This window comes from Danio aesculapii, chromosome 23, assembly GCF_903798145.1.
Source record: "Danio aesculapii chromosome 23, fDanAes4.1, whole genome shotgun sequence".
NCBI classification, from domain to species: domain Eukaryota; kingdom Metazoa; phylum Chordata; class Actinopteri; order Cypriniformes; family Danionidae; genus Danio; species Danio aesculapii.
The window spans coordinates 9,893,340-9,907,032 of record NC_079457.1 but is presented as its reverse complement, the minus strand read 5'-3'; the positions used below and the strand labels follow the sequence as shown (position 1 = coordinate 9,907,032).

The 13,693-nt window shown below is 37.7% G+C and overlaps 1 protein-coding gene across 1 annotated transcript; it reads right to left on the bottom strand.

Annotated features, from left to right (window-relative positions):
• Positions 1-8,985: 8,985 nt before the first annotated feature.
• LOC130216821 (N-acetyltransferase family 8 member 3) lies at positions 8,986-13,073 on the bottom strand. Its single transcript, XM_056448706.1, has 2 exons — positions 13,058-13,073; positions 8,986-9,677 (listed from the first exon to the last, which is right to left on the bottom strand). The coding sequence occupies exons 1-2, from the start codon at positions 13,071-13,073 to the stop codon at positions 8,986-8,988; spliced, it is 708 nt and encodes a 235-aa protein (XP_056304681.1).
• Between the last annotated feature and the right edge of the window lie 620 nt (positions 13,074-13,693).

The window sequence follows — 13,693 nt, the reverse complement described above, 5'->3', positions numbered from 1 at the left end:
AAGAAATGGCCTTTCTGTTTAGAGCTGATTTGTGGGTTATTTTTCCCATGTTTGAACCCATTCTCCAGCTTAATATTCTGAGACAACCATACATAAAGCATTTATTGGTTGATTTCCTGGAAAGTGTAAACGCTGTAGTATCAGAACACTGCTGGGTTTGTTTGAGCTTCACATTCACAGGCCCAATCCCATTTCTACCGCTTAACTCTTCCTGGAGGCATAGGGGTAAAGGGAAGGACTTTAAAAAATGTGGTTAAAAGTCCTACACAATGGTAAGAGTTTGATTGCAGCGTTTATTTGTCTGTACTGCACAGCAATAATGTGACTAAAAAAGGAATTCTCTATATGTCCTTATTCGCTTTGTGTTCACGACGACTATGAATTTCAGCATATCTGAAGTGCTATTCCACCGTATGGTTATGAGCCGGTTAATGTGTGTAGTGGCAGTTGTAGCAGCCTTTGCTTTTGGACATGGCGGCCTTTGAACTTCGGTGAAAAGAAAGCGGTTATGTCAGTGACACGCAACACTGAAGCCAGCCTGGGTTGCCAGGGGTGTGTAAAGTAGGGCTGGGTGATATGGCAAAAATACAATCTCGAAAATTATTTTTTACACTCACTGGCCACTTTATTAGGTTTACCTGTCCAACTGCTCGTTAACACAAATTTCTAATCAGCCAGTCACATGGCAGCAACTGCGGCTGGTCTGAATATTTCAGAAACTGCTGATCTACTGGGATTTTCATGCACAATCATCTCTGGAGTTTACAGAGAATGGTCTGAAAAAGAGATAATATCCAGTGAGCGGCAGTTCTGTTGGCACAAAGGCCTTGTTGATGGCAGAGGTCAAGGAAGAATGGCCAGACTGGTTCCAGCTGATAGAAAGGCAACAGTAACTCAAATAACCAAAGCAAAATGAAGTATGCAGAAGAGCATTTCTAAACACACAACACGTCAAACCTTGAGGTGGATGGGCTACAGCAGCAGACCACACCATTGTTGGCATCAACAACATGAAAGCATGGAACCATCCTGCCTTGTATCAACGGTTCAGGCTGGTGGTGGTGGTGTAATGGGGTGGAGGATGTTTTCTTGGCAAACTTTGGGCCTATTAGTACCAATTGACCATCGTGTCAACGCTACAGCCTACCTGAGTATTGTTGCCAATCATGTCCATTCCTTTAAAACCACAGTGTATCCATCTTGTGATAGCTAGTTTTAGCAGGATAACACACCATGTCATAAAGAGCAAATCATCTCAGACTGGTTTCATGAACACGACAATGAGTTCACTGTACTCAAATGGCCTCCACAGCCACCAAATCTCAATCCAATAGAGCACCTTTGGGATGTGGTGGAACGGGAGATTCGCATCATGGATGTGCAGTCGACAAATCTTTAGCAACTGCGTGATGCTATCATGTCAATAAGGACCAAAATCTCTGAAGAATATTTCCAGTACCTTGTTGAATCTGTGTCATGAAGGATTAAGGCAGTTCTGAAGGCAAAAGTTGGCCGGTGAGTGTATATTTAACGATAATGATATATATTTTTATATTAGTTGTTAATGTTTCCACTTTTGATATTGGTCACAAGGTCAAAAGACAGGCAGCATACTGTACAGGAATAAACAATAAAACAAGGCAAGGGTCTAACACGGCAAAACAAAGCAAAGGAAAATGTGTTGTAATGTCAACAATCAGTATAACAAGACTCGGCAATGAGTGTTAAAGTGAGCTGTATATACAGTTCAAGTCAGAATTATTAGCCCCCCTTTGAATTTTTTTCTTTTTTTCTAGAAATGAGTTATTAAAACTATTATGTTTAGAAATGTGTTGAAAAATATCTTCTCTCCGTTAAACAGAAATTGTGAAGAAAAAAAATAAACGGGGGGGCAAATAATTAAGGGGGGGGGCAAATAAAGACTTCAACTGTATTTGTAATCAGTCCATGAGCATCATCAGCTGTGGGAGTGTAACCAATGGAAACTAGGAGCAGGTGTGTGTGTTTGTGTTGCATGACTGGAACTCATAGTCCATATACCAGCAGATTTGTAGTCGGTTAGTGATCTGCACAGGCTGGATCGCTGGTGACCGTGACAATACTATAGTAATTTATAGTAAATACTATAGTGTTTTTTAACCATGCTGACACTGACACCTCCAATAGCAATAGAGATGTTGCACAATCAGCTAAAATGTTGCTAGAATTGGTTTTTATTTATGGGTGGTATATATTGCATCACTAAAAATGACAGAGGTCATGTCCATGTGTTGTGCGATAAGTCGATATATTGATTATTTTGGCGGGCCTACTGATGCCATGTCAGTGTTCAATAATAATATAATATCTTTCAAATAATAATTATATCAAATAATATCTATCTTCTTTAAGAAACAATGTTAACTTGTAAATACCCCCAAAATGCACAGTCACACAGCTTGACACTTCCAATTATTCAGCATTAACACTACGACATTCTGTCCTGACATTATGGGTGTCCCTTGCATATATGTGCATATGAATGCATTAAAGTCATGATGTGCAATTTAGATAATTATTTTAAAACCCGTCCATATCCATGGTATGAATAACAATGATGGAAGTCATTACTAGAGGCTAATTCCCATCCCAGTGGCTGAAAGCAGGCTCAGTAACACAGATCATCACCTGTCGACTGGACAGAGCTTTAATACCACCAGAGCCGATGATTGATGTCTGTGATCTCTCTAGTAATGTGTGTGCGTGTGCGTGTGTGTGTGCGTGCGTGTGTGCGTGTGTATATGTATATATGTATAAGTCATTTTCCAGCCAGTCACTCTTAGGAAACAATGCATCAATACACTATATATACAGTGGGGGAAAATAAGTATTCAGGGTTCAATGCTAAGGATTTTTTTCCCATAGGCCCGTGGTTCAGATTTTTACTTGCCCTGCCAAAATTTTCTATGGCCCCACCAAAAAAAGAAGTTAATAGCTATTTCTTAGCCTCATAATTTAAATAATGTGTCAAAAGCCAAACATAATATTCATTCATTTATTTTCTTTTCGGCTTAGTCCCTTTATTAATCTGGGGTCGCCACAGCAGAATGAACCACCAACTTATCCAGCATATGTTTTAAGTAGCGTATGCCCTTCCAGCTGCAACCCATCACTGGGAAACACCCATACACACTCAATCACACACATACACTACGGAAAATTTAGCTTACCCAGTCACCTATCGCGCATGTGTTTGGGTGTGGGGAAAACCGGAGCACCCGGAGGAAACCCACAAGAACAAGGGGAGAACATGCAAACTTCACACAGAAATGCCAACTGAACCAGCGACCTTCTTGCTGTGAGGCGATCGTGCTCCCCACTGCGCTACCCATAATTGTATACATATACTTTTTATTATGCATAACCTTTCTATAAATACAACTGACAATTGATGTAACTAAACTTGAAAATGTTTTATATATATATATATATATATATATATATATATGTATGTATATATATATATGTATATATATATATATATGTATATATATATATATATATATATATATATGTATATTACAGAAGATGTATATTTAAATACATAAATAGATTTAATTTAAATACAATACTGATTAGATTAATTAAACTTTAGGGACAAGGCAGCACTGGCCCGATTGGGCCAGTGACCATCCTGTCTAGTGTCCTGAGCATCTCGCACGCTGGTCCTGGGCCATTGGGCAGTCCTTATTGTCAAGCCCTGAGTATTGAACACATCATGTTTTTTTCCTGGGAATAATATTTCTAAAGCAGCTGTTGACAGAATTGAACTGAATTTTGGTAAAACCCCAAACAACACAATTATAAAAATAAAACAAACAAACAAAAAAATATGAAAAAAAAAAATTGTTATGTGTAATAACAATTGAATAACCCAAGGAGAAAACACTAAAATACTGAAACATATTACTTTAAATAGGCTTTTTGGTGATGACTGCTTATATGAAGTCACATGCATTTCTCACATGTGAGTTTTTCACAGACTTCAACAGAGTGTAAAAATCTTGATGGTTCTGTGGGTCTCGTCTATCAAATATGAGCTTTATTTTGTATTTTCTATTGGGTTTGAGTCAGGTGATTGGCTAGGCCAATCCTCAGCTTGATTTTCTTCCTCTGAAAGCATTTGAGAGTTTCCTTGGCAGTGTTTTGGATCATTGTCTTGGTGAAATGTCCACCCTGGTTTCATCTTCATCCTCCTGCTAATGTAGATGTTGGACTGAAGCAGCAAATATTCATTTACAATGAGGAAGGGCAGAGAGTTGCTGAAGAACTACTTAGTGATTTCAGCTGCTGTCTGGGCATTCACTGTCTTTCTACACCTCCCTTTCTTCATGTGTTCAATACTTTTTCTGTGTCATTTCATTTTATTATGCACAACTTCATTTGTAAACTAATTAGATTTGTTTTCTTTGCATATGTGGATTTATTTCGTTGTTACCAACATCTGGTGAAAATTTCAAGTCAACAGCACTTTTAGAAATAGAAATAGAAATATGTTTTCTGAGTAAAATGGTGACATGCTCAATACTTTTTTCCCCACCGTATATATGTATGTGCACATATTAGGGTTGTCGCGATACCATTAATTCATCTTATAGTACTATACCAGCTAAAGTATCATGATACCAAATAGTAATGCGATACTGTAATTCATAACTCAAATTATAAAGAAAATTGTCAGAAATACTATATTTCATGTTTATTATTATTGAAAAAAGTATTATTCGCACGTCACTTCACCTAAAATGTATTAGTTCTTTTTGTTTATCTAACTGACCAACAAAAAGGGGCAGCACGCCGCACGCCTCACGCCTCACAGAAAGAAGGTCGCTGGTTCAAGCCTCGGCTGGGTCCGTTGGAATTTCTGTGTGGAATTTGCCTGTTCTTCCCATGTTGGCGTGGGTTTCCTCCGGGTGCTCCGGTTTCCCCCACAAATCCAAAGACATGCACTATAGGTGAGTGGGTAAGCTAAATTGTCTGTAGAGTATGTGTGTAAATGAGAGTGTATGGGTGTTTCCCAGTAATGGGTTGCAGCTGGAAGGGCATCCGCTGCGTAAAACATATGCTGGATAAGTTGGCAGTTTATTCCGCTGTGGCGACCCCAGATTAATAAAGGGACTAAGCCAAAAAGAAGAAATGACCAACAAAAAAATACATTCAAATAAAGATACAAATTACACCAATCAAAATTTGTTAGTAAAAGGGCTTTTTTCAACAAAATTAGGCTATATGAGGTGGTCAAAAGTTGTTTAAGTGTTTCCAGTCTTATCAGGTAACAATCCAAATTAATTCAAAATTTCACTTTGTGGGTTGTTCTTTTTAAGAGATTGTTGCAGTTGTTGTTGCTACTAAATAACATTGACAGGGACAGAAATAGACCGATTCAGGTGTGCGTCAGAAAACATGCAGAAACATGCTTTTTTTTTTAATAATTATTTTTGGCCTTTTTTGCCTTTATTAGATAGGACATTATTGAGACAGGAAGCGAAGTTGGAGAGAGAGAGGAGCGTAAGGTAGGGAACTGTCCTCGAGCCAGGATTCAAACTCAGGACGCCCTGACATGCCACTGCACCATATGTCGGCGCGCTAACCACTAGGCTATTGCGCTGATAAAAATGTGCAACCCTATTGTTGCACAAACATGTGAGCATTTTAGGGACTTTTCCACATGCAACATTATAGATAGATCATTAAAGACGATACTACTGTTTACAAACTACAGTGGCACCGCCAGTATTTTTGGAGCCAGAATATCACAATACTACCATAGTACCGGTAAACCATGCAACTCTAGTACAAATACAATATGTATGTGTATACGGTATATAAAGCCAAGTGCGCAGAAAAACTTGAGCAGTACCAGTAAAATAGCACTGCACTAGTACTGATGATTGAATAACTGTGTTTCTTGAATGGAATAGGATTTGACTTCCAGCTATGTGGTTGTAAACACAAGAGCTTTTATTCTAATCGACACAATAGGCTCACAATGTCACCGTTTCTTCAGGAATGTTAAATCTCCTTCCACTTTTGCATTTCAGTGGTATTTTAAGATTTAAGTAGGGTCATATGGGTCATCTGGCACAAATTCCTCTGAAGCAATGAGACTCAACCTTTCTCGGATGGCTAAAAGTACTTTATATAACGTTTTACTCCTCAGCTTCTGTTTATATTACAGAAAGCAAACTATATTGAGAAATCAAACTACAATACCTGTATTATTTCCCGCTTGTGGTCGTTTAGATCCCATATAACGTCATGTTTGATTTAAACTGACATTGCTACTTGTTTTTAAGTGAGAATGTTGTCTTTTTTGCCAACAAACTGTCAATGTAAGATATTGTAGGATTGGGTTTTAAATCCACAGCGGTTCGAACTGTAGTTCTGCCGAATGACTAAAAAGTTATCAGTATTGATGGTAAAAAACTGTACATTCTAGTCAAACCATTCTTCTGCAATCTTATATCAGTATTAATAGCTATAAATGTGGGAGAGTGTTGATATTATGTGATTGTATTGTATTGCAATATGGAACAGTTAAGTGTTGATGTTAAATCAAAAGTAATTCACAAATACTTGAAAATGAGATGATTTAATGTCAATAATTCTCTATGGTTACAACTTAATTAGTTACAAAATAACTGTATAAAATGATCAAATATGAAATGATAAAACATATGATATAAATTGTACCCAGCTTAAATGTAAAATTAAAGTTACCAGAGGTAGAAGGAAAGACACAGGGGGAGGGAGAGAGAGACAAAGAGAGCAGGCACAGGAGTTAGCCTGATTACAGTAGAGTTAGAGAAGATTCAGAGGAGGAGAGGAGCAGAGGAGGAAAGCAGACCAGGAAAGACAGGCCAGGAAAAGAAAAGAGAGCAGAGCAGCGTTTTACCACCTATTTTGTATCTTTCTTGACCATGTGACTAAAGTCCAAATGCTGAGACATTCAAACTGACCAATCAACATGTGACCACATCGTAAAACCCCCAAAGTCCACACACCAGGCCTTATCTTATCAGTATCTGCCTTTGGAGTCAGTATGGACCTTCTTGAGTCAAAAATACATGTTTTGTCATATAAACAAACGCATATAATAATTTAGCCTCTTACAATATTAAGTTAGAAAAATTACCCAAAAAAAAGTTGTTGCTAGTAGAGCTAGGCGATATTTACCATTTCATATTTCAGTATTTTGGGGATGAAAGGCGATATATGATATATCTCTGTATTTTCAGTAAAGTAGAAAACCATTTTTATTTGCAAATCCAAAACCTCATGTGAGATGTCACAATTACTTTTTCAATAACATGGGCGGAAAAATGCGATTGAACAAAGCTGTGATTGTCATGCAAATCTTTTTAAGGAAGAACAATGTGATTTGTAGTAACTAGGGGTATAACGGATCACAACCTATGGTTCGGAACACACGTGACCCGCGTATTAAGCTAATACATTTTTTTAAACTTGTAGATTAATCTTAAATTTGTAACGATCGCAGAGAGACTGCCTCTCATGTCATTTAAAATCACATGTATGAAAGCATTTAAGCTTTCCTGAAAAATTTAATGATGGCTGAAAAAGTTGTGGATCATTGAGAAGCGTCACCAATACAAACAACATACTGTTGCTTTAAGAGCTGCGAAGTTTCGTTTGTGTTTTCACTTTCACATGATGTTTCATGTAAATACATCAGTGAATGAAGTGCATCCCATGCTGCAATGTCACTTTACATTAAGGCTGTGTGATTAAGTAAAATCGTATCGAAATATCGATTTAAACATCCACGATTTCTAAATCGCCTTACAGCACGATTTTCCTGCTGTATGCTATTTGAACCATGCCTAAACCGAGGGCTAGAACAGGAGACTGATCTTAATGAAAAATAGCCTGCATAAACAGGAATGATGACTTCAGCACAAGAGGACCTGGTGCCCAAATAGACACATACAGTACTGCATCTAAAACTGTGTGGAAAGTGCGAGGTGCATCACTTCCTTCAGCATTCAACGCACTTTGTGCTCGCACTCCTTTGTCCTTGCTCGGCGCCCATAAACTGTTGTCTCAGAGGATGACAAACTAACAAAACTTTGCTGCAGTTCCGATGCAAGTTTTATTTATGGAGAAAATTACAAAGCACTGCAGTGTTTGGGTGTTCTGTGTTCGTCTGAGATAATTAGTCAACCAAAATGTGTATATTCAATACAAAATATGAACCTGATCGCTCAGTTCTTGTTCTTTTGATGCGCTTGCAGCATTCTGAATGTAGAGATGTTTTCAATTGGGTGTGCCTGGAATACACGCACATGCGTCACTTCCAATATGCGCGCAAGCCAGGCGCCTTAAGTAACAAACATGTGCGCACAAAAAAAAGTATTTGTGAACTGCCTATTTCACGGCAGCATCACAAAGAGCAGTCTATATGATCTATGCATGGCAAGAAAAATCTGTGGACACGTACAAAAGTACATGCAACTACTTCTGACATGTGGTCAAACAGAACATCAGAGCCTTACTTGTGTTTGACGGCACACACACATATATACATGTACACACACTCTGTTCTAGAGTCGATTTGTTACACCTTAACGAGGTTTTTGCCATATGTCTGTTTTAGAGACATGTTACAGTCATGTTTTAGAGAGATATTACAGACATGTTAAAACATTAATTGTATTCCTTTGGAAATATGTTTCAGATTCACACTGGAAAACCTCTCTGTGTGTCAAAATTGTGATTAAAATCGAAATCGCAATATTGTTCAAGAAAATCGTGATGTCTCTTTTGCTCGTTGATTTCAATGTGAAAATGAGCTTTGAGAGGAATGAATTCAGACATCTGGAAACAAGCGGGATATGACTTTTTAATAATCGTTTAATCTCGAATTAATGTTTTTTCATAATTGCTGGAGGCCAAAATCGAAATTCAGTTAAACAGCCCTGCATTTCAGAGATGCTTCTCCATTCGTATGATGTTGATCCGGGCCAGTTTTGAGAACAAATGGTTGGAGTGTGTGTTGTTGTGCACTGAAGTCTCAATAAAGCCCAGTTTGCGGAAAAGAGAAATAGCTGCGGTTTGTGGAGAACTCACTTCTACTGCCAAACAAGAAAGTCCCTGTTCCTTACAGAACTCCAAGGCTTTCTCTACCAACTGAGTCCCCAATCCTTTGCGTCTCTTTTGGAAAGACACGATCAATTGAAACACCTCCGCTGCATTATTAGCATTAGCATTCAAAACATCGTCCTTCACACCAATTACACCCAGCATTCCAGACACTTTTGTCCTCCCATACACCTCCGTCTCCACCACCCAGAAGTTATTGGCCTGGTTATCCAAGAAGTTAGTCTGAATATCAGCCATTTCCAGCTCCAGCTTGCGGTTGAGGTTGCTTTGGTAGATCTCGTGGCAGCAGTAGTAGACCAAACAGGCCCAGGCTCCTCCGAAGAGAAAGGCCTGGAAGTACGAGCTCCCTCCGAGCACATATCCGGCCACAGAGACACTCAGGGTCACCCCAATATGGTCCTGGTGGCTCATGGCCTTGAAGAAAGCTGGGTAAATGTGCTCCAGAATGCCAAAGCGGAAGAGGGAGATAACGGCAGACTTATCTGTGGGCTTGTAGGGCCGGATTATACTGTGCACTGAGGAGGAGAGAAAAGGAGAGACAGGGATTTAGTGGAATATATTTAAAGTGATTGTATAACTAAAACTGAAAAAGTCATTATTTACTCATCATTCACTTGTCAAAAACCTGTTTGAATTTCTTTTTTCTAAGGAACACAAAAGAAGATGTTTTGAAAAAGGCTGAAAACCTGTATAACTTTCACAGTACTAAAAACAAGTACCATGGAAGTCAACGGTTACATGTTTCTAACAGTTTTTTTTGCTAAATAAATTATTTGTGTTCAAAGGAAGAAAGAAACGTTTAGAACCACTTAAGTGTTAGTGAATAGTAGGACTGTGGAATTAATCAATTAATTAAGAAATTAAATTAAGGCAATTAAAGTTACTTTTATTCAACCAGCAAGTTTTTTTTGGACCGGAAATGACACCGGCTTCTCCCAAAAGATAATAAGATGATGTGCCAGAGGAATCATTGTGAAAAAAATCTCACCTTTTATTTACAAAAAGTATGTAAATGTGTGTGTTTATGTTTGTGTATATGTATGTGTGTATATGTGTGTGTGTGTATATATATATATATATATATATATATATATATATTTATATATATATATATATATATATATATATATATATATATATATCGTTGAAGTCAGAATTATCAACACAATCTCACGGCAATTCGTAACTTTTTGATTCGTAAATTCGTAACTTTTAGTGGCTAATTCGTATGAATTCGTACGATCTAATTCGTACATTTTAGTACGATTTGCTCATCCCCCAATGACGGTTGGGTTTAGGGGTGGGGTTAGGTGCCACGCCTCCTTTTTAAAATCGTAAAATTTTGTATGACTGAACTCGAATTAGCCGCTAAACTCACAAAACGTAAAATACTTACGTTTTCTCGTGAGAACAGGCTGGAATTATTAGCCCCCCCTGTTTATTTTTTCCCCCAATTTTTGTTTAACGGAGAGAAGATTTTTTTTCAACACATTTCTAAACATAATAGTTTTAATAACTAATTTCTAATAACTTAGAACTTAGGTAGTTGACGTTGTGTATCCACAAGACTGCGCCAGGACTGCATAATAAGCCCTTGCTTAGAAGATTAAAACTGCGTGTTCTCTAACTACATCTGATCAAATCATTATTAAACTGGTGAGTGATATTCAAAGTCGATCTCTCTCTTTTTCATAGATTGCAACTATGCAGTTTATTTATAAGGACATATAATATAAGTGCCTATTTCAATACAGTTACTTTCCTATACCGGTTCTCAACAGTGTTATTCAGAGACCTCACCCCCGAACACCCCTCCTTATCGCAAACACAACAGCAGTCTGCTAGTGATTGCGCTGCTTTTTTCGGGGTTAATTATTGTGGTATCACGATTGCAACAGAGAACTGTAGACTGTAACACTGTAAGAAGATATCTCTGTAGACGGAGGGCATTTCTTGTCAAGTTCAGCCTTATAATCTTAAAATGTCAGCAAAATCACCTGTTTTGTCATCACTTTATACATTACGCTTGAGAATCATTCAAACACAAGCTCTAAAGTGACGTTGGTCTTTTGCTGTTTTGACCTCAGCTGCAGATGTGAATGAATGGTGGAAGAAAGTAGTTCCTAATACAAAAGGGTTTTTAGACACTAGTAAACGTGTTTGATTTTCTGTTTTATATACACGATTATGGCGTCGAACTGTTCGCAATATAACACAATATCACACTCATAACAATGCGATGTGGCTGCACTAGTGGGACGCTAAGGCTGCAATTACACTGCAGATCTTGATAGTCAATTCTGGTTTTGTGACTATATCCGATTTTTTTGATGACCTGCTTACATCATCTATTAAAAGTGACTTGTCTGCATTTACACAGCACATGGAAAAGGCGCAATGACCAGGAAAAAAAAGAGCGGGCGCTGACTAACAGCTAATAATTAAAGAGTGCTCTTTTCTCTATTCCTGTATGCAATATGTTCGCAGTTTTTGACAAGCTGTTTTACTATAGTTTATGACAGAAAGGTCCTCATTTTCCCATCTTCTTTTGATATATATAGGCTTTTTTAAACCAGTAGGCATCTTAATGTCATGTCCATGGCGTGATTTATGCATGTGATGTATGCACTAGTTTTATATTAGTTTATATTGGTTACGTGGTGGACATTGCGCTCTCTTGCTCTCGTTAACGTGCTTAAATACCTGTGCTTTATGACAATATAAAAGCTGTTTAAGTCCTCGTGTATGAGATTTAAGGTTTGGGACTTTCTGAGTCTTTTCTGAAATGAAAGCGTCAGACTTGACATCATACGTTGTGGGATTTAATGATGCGCGACTCGCTTTGACAGGTGAAAATCCGATCTACCTGCTTACACTATTATAAATTATAAATTTCCACATATGAACAAGGCCTGAATCTGATTTGAGTGGATCGGAATCCATGTGATTTGTTCCTGCAATATATATATATATATATATATATATATATATATATATATATATATATATATATATATATATATATATATTGGAACAAATTCATTTGTTCAAATCACTCTGGACCCCTCACACCCAGCACACTACCTGTTCGAACTGTTACTGTCTGGTCGGCGCTTCAGAGCACCAAGCACAAAAACAGCCAGACACAGGAAAAGTTTCTTTCCTCAGGCTGTCTACCTTATGAACAGTTAAATATTCCCCTACTGTGCAATAAATATGTGCAATACTTTCTCATACGCACTTGTACACAGCACCTTATATCAATATACAATGCAATACTCTCTACATTCGCACTTGTACACAGCACCTTATAACCTGTATATTTATAACAATCTGTACATACAACTCAACATCCAGGTTTCTTCACTAACCGCATCTGTTTAATGTTCATCATTTTTTATTATTATTATTTTATTTTTTCAGATTTATTTTGTGTTGGTCACTTGTCTCTTTATGTACACTGGAAGCTTCTGTAGCCAAAACAAATTCCTTGTGTGTGTGAAGCACATTTGGCAATAAAACTGATTCTGATTCTGGTTTAATGAAGTAATTACTACCTGAGTTGTAAACATTCAACACATTCAAAACATTAAAATAATTTCACAATTTGAAACATGATATTCATTGTGAGCTCAAGCTATACCAACAAACTCACAAATTACAAGCAGAACGGTATATACATCTACTTTTTTTCCCCACTGTGCCACAACGAATAGAAGCCCCGTGTATTGTGTATAATATTTATAATATGTGTATAATAAGATTATCTTCTTACAGTGTACATATTTTGAATAATTCTTCAAATCACACGCTATTCAAGTTCTCGCATAGCAATAGCATTACCATCTTTGAGATACCTCACTCGACATATTCTACAGAGGAAAAAGTTACTTACAGTTATTCATTTCCATCGTCTCCTCTGCTCACTGTACTTCACTGTCAAATGCTCTTTACCTCCTTTCCTCCTCACTTTCTCAGTGAACTTCAGCCTCATTTTGTCACAGAGCAGATTAGAGAAAGAAATGGAGCATGTTCAAAACACACACACACACACACACACACACACACACACACACACACACACACACACACAATGCAGTAGCAGTAATGCGGTAGATGTACTGGTCCGTTGTGGTAAAGAAGGAGCTGAGCCGAAAGGCAAAGCTGTCGATTTATCGATTTACCGGTCAATCTATGTTCCTACTCTCACCTATGGTCACCTTGACAGCTTGCAACTTCATCTGGCACTTTCACTGAGTACGTTTACATGGACACCAATACTCTGATTTTAATATGATTAAGACAATACTCTGATTAAGATTCTACCATGTAAACAGCGATTTTTGATTACCTTAAAGCTGTGTTTCTCAACCACGTTCCTGGAGGCTCACCAACACTGCATGTTTTGGATGTCTCCTTTGCATGTCACACCCATTACATGTCTTTCAGTCTCTGCTAATGAGTTGATGATCTTAATCAGGTGTGGTTGGTTAAGGAGATACGGAAAATGTGCAGAGCTGGTGGTCCCCCA